Below are 18,416 nucleotides of genomic sequence, written 5' to 3'. Positions count from 1 at the left end.
TAAACGCCGCTGGGAAAAGGGCCAGCCGCCGCCCGGCTCCACCTCCGGATCACATGAGACGCCTCTGACCGGATCTGGGTTTTCCGTGCTCCTCGGTGCCTTCTGCCGGCGCTGCTGTGGGTGAGTCCAGCCTGGGAGTTGGGGGAAAATGCAGAAGGGGCCCTTCGACTACCAGGAGGAAGCTGAGGCCCTGGAGCTCCTTTGTTTACGCAGCAGGAGCAAATAGACTCCTCTCCTTTTCCCCCCTGCTTTCGTTTTAAAAACCAGACAAGCCCTCTCTCTCCCTGCCGAGTCTGCTGATGGTGCCCCCCCCCCCCCGCCCTGAAGAGTCCTAAGTAATTTCTGGTCTCGTACCTACTAACTGCTTTGCAGCATTGCTGTGGCTTAAGCTGAGGAGTAGCTTAGCCCCAGGCCCCGTTTTCGGTGCTGGCTCTAGAACGTGAGAGTGTAAACTCTGGGTATGCACAGAGTGTGTTTTCCTTGTCGCTGAATAGCCACAGGCTCCATATCTGTGGTTAGGGAAATGAGGCTTCTTGGTCAGAAAGGCGGGGCTTGCGAGGCTGCGCTTGAACTATATGCTTTTATTTGATGTTACCAACTATATATGTGTGTTAGAGCAGCTGCTTTAATCCAGGAGGAAAGGGCATTTACTCCTGGATGAGTTTCCGGTTGAAATAATACCTAAAGCGGCATGCAACATCTACAGCCCTAGTGTGTGTGCGTTCACTCAGAAATAAGCCCCTCTGCATTCAAAAGGGTTTACTTGCAAGCCAGCGCACCTAGGATCACCTCCCGAGTCATAAAAACAGCTTGAGCGGACATACTAAAAAGTTCCCTTCAAATAAACCCGCTGACTAGAACTGAGCTGTCCCCTGATGACACTGTTTACATGAAGTAACAACCACACAGTCCCTCCTCTTTTGCTAGGTCATGGCAGACCACACAAACTGAAGCATGCAGTCTGATTGCTGTGCACTCGGCTTCCAAGATATTATGGTGTGCACCCTTAGCGTGGGTCAATAAGCTGTTTAGAGCTGGCTTTGCCCTCTTAGCTTCTTGAGGCAAAATGGAGATTTCCTTAAGAATGGAAGGGAGAGTTGTCTGTTCTTCAGAAGCAAAGATTTACCTGCTTCCCAACGAAGGCTGTCCATAGTTTGTCAAGCCCAGTGGTCATTCTTTGCTTTCCCATTATCATATTTTCCTGTATTGTACTAATATTTGGCACTTCAGTTATCTTAGGGTGTGTTAATTGGTTTCATTTTGTATTCTTGTTTGTAATTTTCATCTTAAAACATGCCCATCATTTCTTGGGTTTGTTTTCACAAACATGAATGAGAAGATTCCATAGCAATACTTGTCTTTAGGTTTCAATGCCCCATTAATATTTGAAATGAAGAACTGATTGAATAACTAGAACGGTGGGTGTCCTTTTTCTCCCTGTCTCCCCCAGGTATTATTATAAGCTTCCTATTGCCTGTTTGGGAGTCTTTCTGATGTGCCTCAGCAGTGACCTTCTCCTTTGTCTGCTCTCTTGAATTTGATATGCCTGCAAGAGGTTTTGATCATGACTGGTGTGATGGGCCCCAAGTGAATTGGTCTGAACTACTGTGATTCCAGCCATGGCAGAGAGAAGCCATGAGTGTCGGGAACGATGCTACGGAATAATCCAGAAGAGGCTGCCGGTGCTAAAGTGGCTTCCCAAATATTCTCTGCAATGGCTGCAGCTTGATCTCGTTGCTGGACTGACGGTGGGATTGACTGTTGTGCCACAAGCTCTTGCCTACGCTGCGTTGGCTGGCCTCCCAGTGCAGGTGAGGCCATTTACCCAGAAGCTTTTGTTGCCTTAGTGTAGCATCTATTGAATATTTCATTTTCTGTTTTGGATTGAAAAATATAGATCCAATTCCAGAGGAGAGCAGCTTTAGAGTTAATGAGCTCCAAGAGTCTCTAGCAGACTGTGGTTGCCTGGAGTAAATCAAAGGTCAATGAGCGGGAATTACCAGTTCTCTGAAATACTTTTTACTGTTGTTTGATTCTGCTTCTTCCTGTTGTTCCAAGATAATAAATTCTCAGACATCCTCCTTTAAAAGTGTTTTGCCGAGTTATCAAACAGACACCTTTTTGTTTCTTTCTCTAATTTTTTCATTTGATACAAGTGTTGACACACGCTACAAGTTAAAATGTACATAGCACATATGTAAGACTTTTATGTATGATAAGGATTACACTTTTCTTAGCCATTCACAGCCTTTTTCTCCCTGATTCTGCTCTGCCTTCCTCCCTTATAGTATGGCCTCTATTCCTCCTTCATGGGCTGCTTTGTCTACTGCCTCCTGGGGACATCGAAAGATGTGACACTGGGCCCGACAGCTATCATGTCGTTACTGGTTTCGTCCTACGCATTCCATGACCCTTCCTATGCCATCCTGCTCACCTTCCTCTCGGGCTGCATCCAGTTAGCTATGGGGTTGCTACATCTTGGTAAGACATGGCTGGTGCTATATTTGGTCAAATCAGTAGTTCCTCATGCCTGTTTACTGCTAGTAATAGCCAAACAGGGAGGCAGAACTGGAGAGATGACAAGGCAGATTATCACTGGCTGTCTACCACAATATTCTGATAGTTGGAGCTGAACATAATGCTGTGACCGCAGCCCTCTGTTAATTACAATACTATGACTTTAGATATCTACTCAACCAGTCCCATTGAGTTTGGTGCGGCTTTACTCCCAAATAAGAGGGTATATGATTTCAGTCTTAAGTCTCACAGCTCATTGAATTATAGTGATTTGTAATCCCACCTTGTTTCCTATAGATCTGTTACTATCCAAGGTTTTTGTTTTTCAATGTGTGCACATGTATGTGTTTATTGCAAGAGAGTAATGTGCCCATTTTGTACAGATTTGTTTTTAACCTTCATTTTTTTCCAAACTTGGGGACCAGCAGTACTTAAAATAAAACGCCGTAGAATAAAATACTTAGAAAATTAAAAAGTATCATACATTCAGCTCATCTCTCTTTTCCTTGCTTAGTTCTGTAGCTGCAAGGGCACTAGTTAAACTTGGGTTTCTGCCTTGTGCATTGAGGCAGCACTAGATGAGAACAGCCTGCCTCTTCCCAGCTTGGTCCAGCTGCCCCTGCTATTAGTGCTTGGGATTGGCAGGAAATGAAGGACCTGTGGCTCTAGGAAGGCAAGAGACAACCAAATGACAGACAAAAGTTTCCAGTGACTGCCAGAGCAATGCAGAAAGGAATCCAGTAGGCTCAGTTCTGGTGTGGAGCATAGGTGGCTCAAAGAGCAGCAGCCCATAGACCCTTGTTGGCCAAACCAAAGCCAAATGAAGGATACTGGGGAGTGGGATACTGCAACTGCCTCTGTCTCGTTGTGTGTGTGTGTTGGCATCCTTGATGAATGGATAGCTTTTGACTGAGGAGCTTGGTAGTTCTGAATGGACTGAATGGAGTATAATGTGCAGTGAAGTAAGGCTTAATAGGGATTCTTCATTCCTGGCAGGTTTCCTCCTGGACTTTATCTCCTATCCTGTCATTAAAGGGTTTACTTCAGCTGCTGCAGTCACCATTGGCTTCAATCAAGTCAAGGTAAGGGGTTTCCTTCCCTCACTTGGCCTTTATCCAGCAATCCAGGTTCAGCAGTGACATTTCTTGCTTGTAAAACTCACCTGCCCATTCTGTAAGAATAGGATGGAGGCCAGGCTTGCCTGTTCAAGTAATTAGATCTCTGCTAAAGGGTGAAGAAGGCTGGCTCAAAAATGCTTATGTTGTTGATAAAACTTAGGAATTGTTGATAAAACTCTGGCAATTGTGAGAACCTGGAATTGTAAATATTTCACATGCTATACACTCTGCCTTCTCTTTTCCTACCTTTTATGCAACAATCCATGGGATTAAGTCCCTTTCTACCTCCTCTGGGTTACAGGGTTTCCTCTTTCCCACCTTCTGTTTTAAATTTATGGAACCTAAGGATTCTGTAAACACTAAATGGCAGCTGGCAGATCTGTTTAGCTAGCTGGGATCCCCTGTTTTGGCCACTGACAACCCCACTGATTTGCCTTCACAGCCCTGCAGCAAGTGTTAAGAGATCCATGCCACTGCCAGGCAAGAAATAACTGAAAAAGAGACAAGTAACTAGGGCCTAACCAGTTTTTTTTTATGATCTCAGCTAATCATGGTGTTGATTTAAGAAGCAAAGGGGCCATGGACTGCCCAGAGTACTGAAATGGACAGTTATCTGGACAGATTAACCCCACCTTCTGCTGCCATAGATTTGGGGCTTTTTTGGGGGGGGGGGATGTGTGAATGCTTGAACCGCCTACCATGTTCCAGCTAGTACCTTTAAAACGCTGTTCAGTCTGATGTGGCATCGATGCTTCCTTTGTGGTTGGCCACAGTCAGCTATTCACAGGGGTGAGGGGCAGGAAGCAGCAGCAGCAGATAGCAATCACTGGCTGAACTCCTTGTGTTTGCAACAACAGCCCGTTTCAAGAAGTACCTTTGAAAGAGAAGCCTCTGCTCCTTGTTCCACAGAAGGCTTTTAAAGCAGTTATGGTAGGCAAGAGCTAGCAAGCCTCCTCAGGTGAAAGACCATCTTTTGTTGTAGTATGGGCAAATAATTTAGCAGAGGTTGTCTGGACATCTCTTGATTTTTATTTTTGTGGATGGCAGAGACTTAACTTGGAAGTTTGTGTAAAACTTCTGAGCACAGAAATATGATTTTATCGTTCACATACCTTGTCTTACATGCTTACCCACAGAGATACCATCACATTTTATTCAGTGTTGGCAGAAAAGAACAGAGTTCTTTATTTTTAGGATAAAGTTTCCAGGACAGCTAAGTCCCTTTGTTGCAGGTAACATGGAGCACCTCAGAAATTATTGTGAGGCATTTAATGTCTTTCCTAAAAGGAAACACAATAGGCCAATGGGTCCAAATAGAATGTGGTGGGGTTATTGTTTGTTACTGTGGTATGTATTTTTGTGTTTTTATATTGTGAGCCACCCTGTCATCCTCAAATGAAGGGCAGTATAGAAACAACAACAACAACACTTACAGAGACACAAGTATGCACTTTATGCAGCTGCATTATAGTGTGTGTGTGTGTGTGTGAGAGAGAGAGAGAGAGAGAGAGAGAGAGAGAGAGAACGCGTGCAGATACACTAATTTGTTTCATCATTCTGACTTGTGGCTTTAAAATGTGTTTACATAGACGCTCCTGGGCCTTCAGAACATCCCACGCCAGTTTATCCTTCAGGTGTACTACACCTTCTGCAGAATTGGAGAGACAAGGTAAGTCTGTCCCTTGTTTATTTCTCTCTACAAGATCTTTAGTCTGCAAAAGTAGCAAGAATGATAAATAGAGAATTGGTACGTAGGATCCCTCTGGGAATAATAGATGCCCTTCGACTGCACAAGCAGTTTATTTTCTTGAATTTCCATGAGATTTGTAGTCATGCAACTTCACATCATTGGGGGTGGTGTGCGGTATGGGATTCTGTGATGGAGCTGAAAAGTTTGGTGCTCTTACTAGAGAGCTGAGGGGGGCAGGGGTGAGCAAAGTCTTTTGCCTCATCCCTGAGAGCTAAAGGCTTTCTTTTATTTTTTGTAATGAAGGCTGAGGTGAGTAGTCCTAAAATTATAGCAACTGGGAGGATCCTTGGCATAATGCCTTCCTGAGCTGTATGTTTTAATTGGGTGCACTTGTTGCATGTATTGCATTGAATGTCTCCAAGGTGCGCAGAGTTGGGCTTGCAGTTCTTGCACAAAGCTGAATCTGCCATATTATGCCTGTAGTCTATGAGCAACAATGCTAAATGTGCATGTACCTCTTGAAGGAATGAATGAAAGTGGATCTGGATGTAACTTTTCAGGTCTTCAAATCTTGCATCTTTCCCACAGCCAATTAAGAATCTGTCAGGGAAGTTTTAATTTGGGCTAAGGAGAGGCTCATACATTTATGTGGTGAGTGCTAAGCTGGCTGTTATGTCCCTCATGCACAGATCCATTGGCACAGTAGGAAGGGACCATTTTCAGGAAGCAGATGTGATGGAGGCCACTTTTTTGGTTTCTCCCCTTGTTTTAGTGCGGCCCCTTTCAATTCAGCTACGATTGTTATAACTTATATGCAGGGTTGCGGATGCTGTTCTTGGGCTGTTCTGCTTGACAGCACTTACGGGGCTACAACAAATGAAAGAGAGCATCCCTAAGGCCAACCGGATGGAACCGTTGTCTGTCAGGATCAGCCATCTTGTTGTCTGGACAACAGCTACAGGTTTGTCTATCCCGCCCTATTAACTAAGTTTCTTTAGCACTCTGCTTTCACAGCTTGGTGTGCTGTAACGTATGTTGAATTATCTGTCTTATTTTTTCATTGGTAAAGTGTCTTGACTTTACCCAATTGTGTAAAGTGGTGCGATGGCTAAGAGAGGTTTAGTTGCTTAGGAAATAAAAAATTGGTTGCAGTCCTGTGAGGGAAGGGAGTATTGTCAGTTTGGCTGGATTTAAAAATCTTACATGAAGGATGGCTGAATACTGAGAAGCAGTGGTGGAGGACGCTATTCAGGCACCTGGGGCGGCACGAGCTGCCCATAGGGGCGGGGCACACCGCGGGGCCTCTGGAGTCTGCCTTCCTCCTCCCACTTAGCCACCCTACAGTTGGGGTGGGGAGGCAGCGGACAGACCGTTTGGGCAGTGTGGAGCCTGCATGCGCCCAAGCCTCCTAGGAGAGACACGTGGCTCAGGCGTGCTGCAGGCCCCGCGGTGAGTGCCGCCCAGCATTTTGTCACCCCTCTCAGTGGTAACACCCAGGGTGGCCTGCACCCACTACACCCCCCTTCCTCTGCCCCTGCTGAGAAGTGGTTCTGGGGATAAAGTGAGTGAAAGCCCAGGATCAAAGAGGCTGCAGGAAAGGTAGGCAATGCAGAGAGAAAGAGCATTACTAAGAAAGAATGTTTGGAGAATTGGTGGGGAGAAGATAGATAGAGGATACAAGGAGGTCTTCTAAACCTCATGAGAAAGTTGAGGTTTTTCCTAATTGCATTTTCAGACAGTGGAAACAAAATTTATTTACCTTTGAATTTATATTGCAAATTCTCTCCATAGTTTTTAAAAACATGGGAGCTGTCACCAGAAGCTGCCTATACGCTTTGGGGTCTCTCTCCACCTCGCAGAAATTAAAACTTGGTGGTAATCTAAGCATGGGGAACCCCCACTCTCCGTGTATTGTGTCTCTACACCAGATGGTTAGGCAGGAGTGTATTCATGGCCTAATAAGAGATTTGCCCTTGTTGCTAATGGCCTTAACTATCCTCTATGTCTACCATTTATGCTCACCGTTGGGTAGTGGATGACAGCTTTGCTATAAGAGTCTCACTCTCTTCCTTGCAGTCCGTAATGCTCTTGTGGTCCTGTTTGCTGGTCTCGTGGCCTACTCCTTCCAGGTAACAGGCTCCCAGCCCTTCACCCTCACAGGGGTTACGCCCCAGGGACTCCCATCCTTCCAGCTGCCACCGTTCTCCGAGGTCACACCCAATGGAACCGTCTCCTTTGGAGGGATGGTGCAGGTGGGTATTTCAGTTGATGCCATAGGTTTATATGCTGATATAACACCCTGTTTTGTAGTTAACACCCCCCAAAAAACCCCAAGGCAGTTCACAACAATAATTACAATTAAAACTACCGCCAATTTAGTTATGAATACAGCTAAAAAGAAATAATTGACAGCAACATTTTAACACAATCCTCTGAATGTGGTAAGAAGAGGTATTTAGATAAATATAGGTTTTAAAAACCCTTCCTAGCAACAACAAAATATAAGAATTTAATCTGAATATCTACTTCAAATTCAAATCAATCCTCTCTCTCCTATAAAGCCAGAAAAAATCCTTTTGAGTTGTTGCTTGGAATCTACATAGAATTGCTCTACAGCTCTTCTTTTCTTTCTTTGGGTATTTTCATGTGCACAGAGAAAGTAATCCTTTCTGTCCCTGTACTAAATTTAGCAGCACATGAAGCCTGCAGTCCTTTGCATTTGTGCATCTCTGTGCTGGTGGAAGCTAGCACTGTACTCCTCTGCTCAGTTCTTGCGATCTTTGAAGGTGCTCAATCTTCTAATTCTGGTCGCTGGAAATGATGGAAAGGAAGCAACTAATTTATTCTTTCCTGGACCTACCATACTATGGTTTGTTACATGATTCAGACTGAATCAGCTGATCTTTGTTTTTAAATTGTTATGCTTTTATTGTATGGTATTGTTATTGTTGTATAACACTTTGATATATTTTTATGACATGGTGTTATATAAATAGCTTTATAAATAAGCAAATAAACCACAAGATTATTGCGTTGCTTTGCATAAGCTGCCTCGCAGAGTTGTTGAGGCAACATCGAAGGAGTTTTAAAGGTGTCCTATAAATTTCATATACAATAATAGAAAATTATTAGCTAAAGTTTATGTGAATTAAACTATTTCCCATTCTCTTGTGCTGAGGCGGTGCCTTCCTTGGAAACCATAATTGACGGTAAGCACACAGCTGTCTAAAACTGGTAGTTTTTGAGTGAATAGCCTGAACTACGGGTAGACTCCTGTGTTGTCCAGTGTTTGTTGATCAGATGCCATGGTAAGACTACTGAGATGCCATCTTATGTTTGCTGCAACCTTCATTTGTTGGACACAAGTGACCTTTGTAGTAGAATTAATCCATCCTCTCTCTTTTCTCCCCCGTTACAGAAAATGGGAGCTGGTCTGGCTGTGGTGCCTCTGATGGGACTTCTGGAGACGGTTGCTATTGCCAAAGCTTTTGGTATGGGGCCTCAAATCTTTCAGCTTCTCTAGGCATTGAGTCAAGGGGGAAATTCCCATGGCAGCTAATGGGATTTGGGTTTGGGAAAACCTGTCGCTTCTAAGGACAGTACAGTATGCTCGTAGGGAGGAGGGAGTGATGATAAATTTAGCTGCAACATTTATCTTTCAGGCATATTTTATATCCTACTTGTTACCTAGCCAATAATGACCCCTTAACACCCAGTGTGGAAATTACCTGTTTCCATTTGACATACCATATATACTCGAGTATAAGCCGACTTTTTCCAGCACATTTTTTATGCTGAAAAAGCCTCCCTCAGCTTATACTCGAGTGATTGTTCTTTCGGCCTGCTCCTTACTCCTCCCCTGCCTTTGCTTTCCTCCACCACTGCCGCCACCAGCCTCTGCCTCTTGGCAGCACCCTAGGTAGGCAGGGGGTTGGGAAGGGCTGGGAGGAGAAAGAAGCCCCCCCTGCTGCATGTGCGCAAATGCACTCCGGCCCACCAGGAGGTTTGTGGTGTGGTGAACTGGCTTATACTCGAGTCAATAAGTTTTTTGTGGTAAAATTAGGTGCCTCGGCTTATATTAGGGCCGGCTTATACTTGAGTATATACGGTAATCCCACAGAGAGGAGTGCTGTGGTTGACTGCCCCAGTAGAACTGATTGCATGGTTCGCATCCAGTGGGCACCGTGAGATGGCATCCCATCTCCACCTAGGTATTCTTCAATCTCTCTGTCTCTTTCCGAACCATGGATTAAAGCAGGGATGGAGACCCTGTGACTGTCTTGGTGTTACTGCACTACAAATCCCACTATCCCTGACCATTGGACATGCTGCCCAGAGTTTACGGGAGTTCAAATCCAACAGTGTTTGGAGGACCACAGGTTTCCTATCCATGGATTAAAATTAGGGAAATTCCTTAACCTAAAAGTATTCCCCAAGATTCCTTTACCTAGAAAGGCAAAAAGAATAACTTTGTTCAGGTAGTAGAACTCTCAGTAGAAAAAAGACTGCAGGGAGCAGAAAACCACAATTGGGCTTCTGCTAGGTGGATCCAGGCCCCTCTCCATCCCTGTATTTCTTGTTACACATTTGCAGCGACTTGTGGAGCTTTTACCCATTAAGAACACCAGAATTTCTAGGTTTCTCGGTGTTAACGTGTGTTCTCGATTTCCCTTCTCATTCTAGCCTCTCAAAATAACTACCAAATTGACCCCAACCAGGAGCTGTTGGCCATGGGTAAGATTTTTGCACGAACGGATTGGATGCTGTGGGCTGGGTGGGATTGAGCCCTTCCACTTTGGAGTTGGGGATGAGACTGGGAAGGATGAACTGAAATCCCCATACAGGAAAATGGCTTTATTTCCATATATTGTTTGAAGCGTTCCTGGTTCGTCCCTAAGCCAAAGAAGCAGGACTCCACATCTTTTCTGCCTATGTTCCTTAACCTCTCTCCCTCTGTGGTCTCCAGGTTTCACCAACTTCCTAGGATCCTTCATCTCATCCTTTCCTGTCACAGGCAGCTTTGGCCGGTGAGTGGCTCCTGTTATGGATGATACTTAGCTGCCCAGTGGCTCAGCTTAAATAGTAGTGCAAGTTACATGCGCAGAAATGGTAGTGCAAGGGCATGTGCAAAATCATTTGCTATGGACTCATTTTCCCCACTTGCACAACAGATATGCAATTTGGGCTCCCTTTGTGTTTTTACTGTATGGGTTTTATTTTGTTTTTTTATTGACGTATATTGCAGTCCATTTCAAGAGACCACTAGGGTTAGTTTAAGTGGGGTATATAACATCTTCACATAAATAATGATAAGTGCAGGCTGCAGGTAATGCTTGAGACCGAATCCGAGGTTTACTAGCAGGTCATCCCTTTTGGTGGTCTCTAGAAAGATGCCCTTGTTGCGAAAGAGCTGGGCTGATAATCCATACTGATAAATAAGTATTTGTTTGTGTGGGGCAGTGTGTGAAGTACTGTATTGTCCCGAATATAAGCCATACCTGCAAATAAGCCACACCTTTAAAATTCAAGGGGGAAAAAGAAAAAAAGACAATACCCGAATATAAGCGTGTCTGTCTGTCTGAGGCACTTTCTCACGCACTCAAGGCATCCAGGCACCGCTGGAGAGATGGACGGAGGGAGGGGAAGAGCAAACTTGGGCCGCTCGTGAGGGGATTTTTATCTCTCTCCCCTCACGTACAACACCTGCCTTGCTCCGCTCACTTGTGGCCCCACTTCTTAGATTCTTCCCCACCACCCTCTACCTCACGGGCTGCTGTGGTTTGACCGCAGCAATTTTTGTAAGGTCGCAAATTTAAGCCGCACTTTTAACTTCCCACGGTCAGAATTTTTTTTGGGGGGGGGAGTGTGGCTTATATTCAGGCCAATACAGTAATCATTAGCTCTTGTTGTCTCTAGACTGACTACAGTCCCTTAAATGGGTCTAGGAAGGTGAGGGGGCTGTTTTCTGTTCTTGTAACCACAAAGCTTGTTTATGTTTCAGGACAGCAGTGAATGCACAGACAGGTGTTTGTACGCCTGCCGGAGGTCTAATCACAGGTAGGAGCTAGAAGGGTGTCTTTGTGCCTGCTGAGTTATTAATGACTCGTATCTGAGTGGGGATACAGAACTCTGAGGGGCTCACTGTGCTATTTTAATGCCACCCTTGTTTACTCACTTTTCCTTGTTTGCTCCATAGGGGTCCTCGTGCTACTGTCTCTAGCCTTCCTTACCTCGGTCTTCTTCTACATTCCCAAGGCGGCACTGGCAGCTGTCATCATCTGTGCTGTGGCTCCTATGTTTGATGCCAGGATCTTCTACACGTTATGGCAGGTTAAAAGTATGAGCATGAATGTGTCCTCTTCTTCCCAGAGCTGAAAAGTCTGGGATCCTGTAATGTTTCCCTAACAATAGTGAACCTGGTTAGAATTCTTAAAAATGTGTTGTGCAATTCATACGACTTTAACAAAAGTATCATTCATAAATTCTATTTTTAATTACTAATTTTTAATAATTTGCACCAATAGTCACACCTTATTTTTCTTTTTTCAAGATTAGCAGCAGATTTAGAGCTCTGCAGATCTAAGGAGTTTTGAGCTGATATTCATAACTTTTCAAATGCTTAGAGCATTTTTGAATGTGGTTTTAAAGTTTTTGGATAGGTCTTTTTCAAGTAGTAACGCTGAAGCAGAGCAACTAGGCGGTCACTAGGTTATTGTAAATATATAAAACAGAGAATGTTTTCCTCATTCTTGTAACTTTTCTGGCTCTGAGAATCCTGTTTCATAGATACTTCTGGGAAATCATATATTCCTCACTCCATGATCTTCCATGGTAGCACCCCTTGAATTTGAAAAATCTCTCTGTGATGTCCCTTTCATATTTAAAAAAAAAATATAATCTTCTTGGTTATGGAAAGTTACCAACTTAAAGGATGCTGGCATCTGCTGGACAAATGGAGTATCTACCAAAGTTTAGTGTGTTTCCAAAAGCAGAAATAAATAGCTATACTTTCCTTTCAGAACCAATGTCCAGCTTTTCATCACCACAAAACTTCCTGTTGATGTTTTTCTCTTTGTCCAGAAACGTGACAAAAAGAATTTAAAGAGACCACTTATTTGATGAAGCACAGGTTAAAAAAGAAAATGAAATTCTCTGTATACTAGCTGAAACTAACCCCATCAAACCCTTGCAGTCTGAGGTATACCATACTGAAAATGGAATTGGGGTGTACTTTATTTTGAATTAGTTCACCCAGAAGACTATTTACCCCTGGCTCTGCCAATCACTGGTTCTGGCTCCACCCACTGCCAGCATGCAGCCCTTCACAGACTAGCCCTGAGGGGAATGTGGTTCCTGGTAGGAAATAAAGCTGTCTAGCCCATTTTTATGATATGGGATGGGTTCTGGTTTAGTTAATTATATACAGCAGTAATGTGGTAGGGGAAAGGTCTCCCTTACAGACACACCCAGCTCACCCTGAGCTTATTGGTTTATGCTACAGCATGGGCTCTGATTTGGTTAATGGTATATCTCTGAGTCTAGAGATATTGCGGGGTGAAGAGGGTACAAGTCTAAATAGAACATTGCATTATATGACCTCCTAGTTGCCTCAGTCCCTTCACTAATGAGGTAAAATCTCTTGGTGACATCTTTGTTGGTAAGAAGCATCTCCACCCCCAATGTTCAGCCCGGACACTGAGGTCCAGCTCCAAGGGTCTTCTGGCAGTTCCCTCACTGCAAAAAGTGAGGTTACAGGAAACCAGGCAGAGGGCCTTCTCGGTAGTGGCACCTGCCCTGTGGAACGCCCTCCCATCAGATGTCAAGGAAATAAACAACTATCTGACTTTTAGAAGATATCTGAAGGCAACCCTGTTTAGGGAAGTTTTTAATATTCTGTTGGGAGTTGCACAGAGAGGCTGGGAAAACCCAGCTGGATGGGCAGGGTATAAATTGTTGTTGTTGTTATTTTGCTGTTTGTTTCTCTCCTTTACTGTGCTCTGCGGCAGCCATCTTGCTGCAGGACTGGAAAAGTCTGAGTCCTACATAGTCATTCCCCTCCCCCTTCTCCCTCAGGGCTGGACCTGGTGCCGCTGTGTGTAACCTTCTTCTTCTGCTTCTGGGAGGTGCAGTATGGAATCATAGCAGGCGTGATGGTCTCAGGTATTCTCCTGCTATACCCCATTGCCAGGCCACGGATAAAGGTTTGTTATGATCCCATTGAGTAAGAATGCAAGAGCTTAGGAGGGAAACCCATAAAACACAGAACAGGTTTACTGCAGTACAGCTCTAATATTTGTGATACTGTAATAGAAAATAAATAAATCATTTATTTGTATCCAATTGCTACAACTTGCTCGTGACCCTCTTGGAGTTTGAAACTGGAGAGTGGTTGCCTTGTGCAATGCACAGTGAAGAAGGCAACATTTTTTAATATACATTTATATCCCACTCCTCATCTCCCAATCATTTTTTCCCATATGGTAGAAATATCTAATATAGGCACAATAGGTGTTGCACATCCCTTTGCTATGAGAGCCTCTGGGGCATGTTTCCTTCAGCTTTCAAGAAAGGAAGGGGGGAAATTGCTGAACAGTAACAAAGCCTCATCCTGTTTTCCTCACGGCACTTTCTGGCAGGTCCTGGAGCATGAGCAGGAGACACTGTTTATACAGCCTGCCGGTGGCCTGTATTTCCCAGCCATTGAGTTCCTGAGGGATACAGTGCGCAAACGGACTCAGTCAGGTAAAATGAAGAATGGAAAGCTCCTGGTGTGGTGCTGGCTGTGAGGAATTGAACTGGCCCCAGAAGTAAAGGCCTCTTGTCATCTGAACAAAAGGACCAAACCACTTGGGGCGATAGAATTGTGCCTTAGGGACACAAGTGTTGTTCTGAGGAGATGATGATCTGTTCAAGAGGAACTAGTATTCCTGGCCCTATGGGTGCCTCTGGGGGAAAAAGAAGTGAGGTCTATGCTTGAGCCCCTCACCCCACCCATGAATTCCAGTAAGGAAACAAACTCCATCCTCTTGTAATTTGGCATTTGATTATGGCATTTGGCATGGTGCAGTTCCAAATGTGGGAGAATTCTGACTTGCCTCTCTTCGACCCAAACTGATAAAGCAGGCAACATGGGGCTACCAGCACTTTAGGATTCCAGCTGTTCTGGGAGTTCATGGGGCCACTAACCTGCCATGCTGCATTTTGACAGTAGTGAAGGCGGAAGCGGGAAGTTGTTAATAGTACTATATTCCTGGCCAAGCCTTAGTTCCCACCTGCTGCCAGATAAAGAGGAATGGTTGAAGTCTCAGGATATCCTGTTTTCTCCTAACACACCAGCTGTGGGGAGGACTAGTGCAGCCCAAGGGTCAAAGAAGCTTGTAGTTAGTGGGGTCATGGCTTGAAACTGACCATTGGCCAGAACTCTCTTGGTATGAGTAGCTGCCCTGTCTCCGTTCGCCCTTTCTTGAGCACGCTGTTTCTCGATTACCTTCAGAGTCTCGACTGTGCAACATCATTCTGGACTGCACCCACGTCAGCAGCATTGATTACACAGCAGTACTGGGCCTGTCTGAGCTGCTCCAGGAATTGCAGCATAGGAGACTCTCTCTGGTGTTTATTGGCTTGCAGGTAGGTGGGTGAGAACTGCAACCTCAGAGGAGTAATCACACACTGTGGCTGGATTTTGTGAAACAAGCTGAGCAGGCTTAAGACCCAGCACTCATCATTTAGGGGATGGGCACTGTTTAGCGATAGAGTTTGTTGCTTTGCATGTAGCAAGTACCAGGTTCAATCCCTGGCATCTGTCTGTCTGTCTGTCTGTCTCTGTCTCTTTAAAGGATATTGGGAGCTTAGCTTGAGACCTTGGAGAGTTGCTGCCATTCAGAGTAGACAGCACTAGGTTAAATTAACCAGTTACCTGATTCTACAGTAAGTTTCTAAAAGCATGCAATACCCAACATCTTCCTCTAAATACAGCCCACACGTTTGTTTTTTTAAAAAGGGGGTTGCCAGTACTGTCCATTGTGCCAGTACTGTCCAATGTGTTCCCTAAATATCAGCCGGAGGATCCTTTTAACCAGAGATGCAAGGGTCAGGACATATAAAAGCTTGGATGTAACTCTACCTTTGAGCAGTGGACCATCTCCATCCATCCAGGGTCCTTCTGATCTTTGAGATCTTCAGGGGCTCCCCTGAATGCTTTGGGACAAGTTGGAATATGACTGACCAATTCTTCCTTATCATTCCTTTCCACAGACACAGGTTCTCCAAGTCTTCCTGGCTGCTGGTCTGGAAGGATTCCATCATTTCCCCAACCTGAAGGATGCAGGTGAGCAGTGTTAGGCATTTCTATCCAGCTGGAGCCATGATGGCCATCTTGTGCCAGGGTCCTTGTAATGGTGGTTGGAGTCCTGGAACTACCTGGTGCCTCTTAGTCCTGTGGCCAGCGGCAAAGGTCAGAATGACCACCTGCTTCCTTCTGCAGCACCAAGACAATGGGCATTTGGGGCAGAGTTCCTTCTGGTGGTAGGTGGAATGGGGATCCCTGCATCTCTTTAATCTCTGATGAATATGGCTAGTCTCACATTTCATTTATCATGGCTTTCATCCCATGAGGGAAGGCTGTAACCTCTGGCTTCTGCACTTTCCCTCAAGCATTAAGCCTTTTGAAGGAATGTCTTGTTGGTCTTCATGGAACCTCATCTCCCATTTCTCTTTTTTTAAAATCACAGGTGGGATTTGACTTGTGAAAACGTAAAATGAATCACGGTCTTAACAAAATGCACCTTTCCCTGCTTTTGTCTCTTCTGCAGAGAAGAGCCTTGAAGAGGAACTGAGCCATGCCGGTGAAGCCTTGTTGGATGGCAGTGACAGCATACTGCCAACATCTGGGATCATCCAGTGAGGATACAGAAGTAATAGGTGCCTGTGACCAAACAATAGAAGTGACCCAGGCTTGATAGTGAAGCTTTCGGGCCATGAACATTTTGGAGCATGAACACTAGGGGGCAGATGTTCTGTACCCTTATTCATGCATTTTCAGACATCACACAACTTGAATTCAGAAGTTGCTCACACTCCGGGACTGTTCAGTGTGAAGAATAGTAACCTCTTTACCTCCTTCAGGTGTATAAAATCCTGAATCTGAAAAAAGAAAAAAGCACAAAGGTCATCCATTGTTTCAGAACTCTGGGGCAGCAGAATTGAAATAACCGTGGGATTTTGGGGCTTCTAGATTGAAGGGTGGTTACCTTTGATAATTTCTAATGTACATAGGATTTGAGTGGCATACTTAAGGGAACACTAATAAGGAAAGGGAATTAAGAAAATAAAGCACTTTTTTAAAAATGGAAATATGCCAGGGTGAATGAGACCCCTCTCTGTGGTGTACATTGTAAACTAGGAGTGTTTTAGTTGTGTGTGATCCATAAAGATTTAAGGATTATCCCCTCCCACATAGCTATAACCTCCCCATGGGTTTTATTGGCCACTAAGCTGACATAACACACTATGATTGGTGCTTCCATTGGCAGCATTGCAAGTGGAATGAGGAACCAGAGTGTAGCTCTAATCTTTTACTGGGGAAAGAAGAGTGCAAGTTTTAAGAGTGATTGCTTCTTCCCACCACTCTGGTTTCCGAATGGCCCACTGAAGCTCACCAATGTGTTGCAGGAGAGACTCCAAGCTGAGAGAAGGCAGTTTAGCTCATGGGTTTTCAGAAGTTTGATCTCTTGGGTCAGGGCTTGAAATCTGACCAGTTGGTCCTAACCAGAATTCTATTGGCAAAAATAGCTACAACTTAATTGAGTACACAGTTTGCCTTCAGCATCTCCACTGCTCAGTATTGTTGTGGATTGCACCCATGTGAACTGGTCTTCTTGGTGGTAATGTTGGTCTGAGCATCACTCTGATCTTTATGGGCTGAGAACTGCAACATAAGAGGGACACACAGATTTCACTTGGGCTAGCTCAGTGTTCTGTGGTCTTCATTTTGGCTTTTTCTGGTGGCAGCAGCAATGCAAAGAACAGTGACTAGGAGTCCTTGGGAAAAAAACCATTGTAATTAAACCCTTCCCAAGAGCAGTCGGAAGAGGATCTTAATGTACCTTAATGTGCATGGTGCCCCTGGAAATTAACAAATGGTAGGATTTTGATTATTTGGGATAAAAAGGGAGAATACAAGCCACAGGGGAATTCCTGGGCTAGCCTATGCAGCATGACCTGGCCAAGCTAAGAAACAATACAGGGCCACTGGCAATGCAAGAAAACTCCTTCTCTCTGCCCTGAGGTATGAACAGAGATGGGATTTGGAAGGCTGCCAAGGTAACAGTGTGATGTTGCAAGACGTTTTGGGGGTCTTTGGCACAAGATTTCAGATAGCTGAAAAAGGCAGAGTGATCTTGGCTGGCTGGCTGAAGGCAGGCGGCGAGAGATTCCTTTGACTCCACTAATATGGAGAACAAGCCCCTCTTGAGATGACCATGCTGTAAGATCTGTACACCCTCTATGTCAGGCATGGCCAAACTTGGCCCTCCAGCTGTTTTGAGACTACAACTCCCATTAAAAAGGTAAAGGTACCCCTGCCTGTACGGGCCAGTCTTGTCAGACTCTAGGGTTGTGCGCTCATCTCACTCTAGAGGCCGGGAGCCGGCGCCATCCGCAGACACTTCCGGGTCACGTGGCCAGTGTGACATCGCTGCTCTGGCGAGCCTGCACCAGCGCAGCATACGGAACGCCGTTTACCTTCCCGCTATAAAGCGGTACCTATTTATCTACTTGCACTTTTAAGGGTGCTTTCGAACTGCTAGGTGGGCAGGAGCTGGGACCGAAAGACGGGAGCTCACCCCGCTGCGGGGATTCGAACCGCCGACCATACGATTGGCAAGTCCTAGGCACTGTGGTTTTACCCACAGCACCACCCACGTCCAACAACTCCCATTATCCCTAGCTAAAAGGACCAGTGATTAGGGATGATGGGAATTGTAGTCCCAAAACAGCACAGCCTGTAACAATACACTACTGTTTGGCTACAGCCTGTATTTGGTTGCCGTCTTAATATTTTTTTTATCTATTAACCTGCCTGTGATAGTTAG

At 44.9% G+C, this 18,416-nt stretch overlaps 1 protein-coding gene across 1 annotated transcript; it reads left to right on the top strand.

The window, feature by feature from the left end:
* The first annotated feature begins 22 nt into the window (after positions 1-22).
* On the top strand, positions 23-16,677 carry SLC26A11 (solute carrier family 26 member 11). Its single transcript, XM_081849708.1, has 17 exons — positions 23-120; positions 1,451-1,811; positions 2,289-2,481; positions 3,514-3,599; positions 5,225-5,304; positions 6,144-6,286; positions 7,402-7,577; positions 8,744-8,816; positions 10,009-10,059; positions 10,292-10,352; positions 11,327-11,382; positions 11,522-11,662; positions 13,399-13,526; positions 13,962-14,067; positions 14,819-14,952; positions 15,580-15,652; positions 16,137-16,677. The coding sequence occupies exons 2-17, from the start codon at positions 1,620-1,622 to the stop codon at positions 16,226-16,228; spliced, it is 1,785 nt and encodes a 594-aa protein (XP_081705834.1). The 5' UTR covers positions 23-120; positions 1,451-1,619; the 3' UTR covers positions 16,229-16,677.
* Positions 16,678-18,416: the final 1,739 nt, after the last annotated feature.

The sequence above is a fragment of the Podarcis erhardii genome (assembly GCF_964252035.2).
Source record: "Podarcis erhardii genome assembly, chromosome: 2".
NCBI classification, from domain to species: domain Eukaryota; kingdom Metazoa; phylum Chordata; class Lepidosauria; order Squamata; family Lacertidae; genus Podarcis; species Podarcis erhardii.
This window is presented reverse-complemented; position numbering and strand designations above follow the sequence as displayed.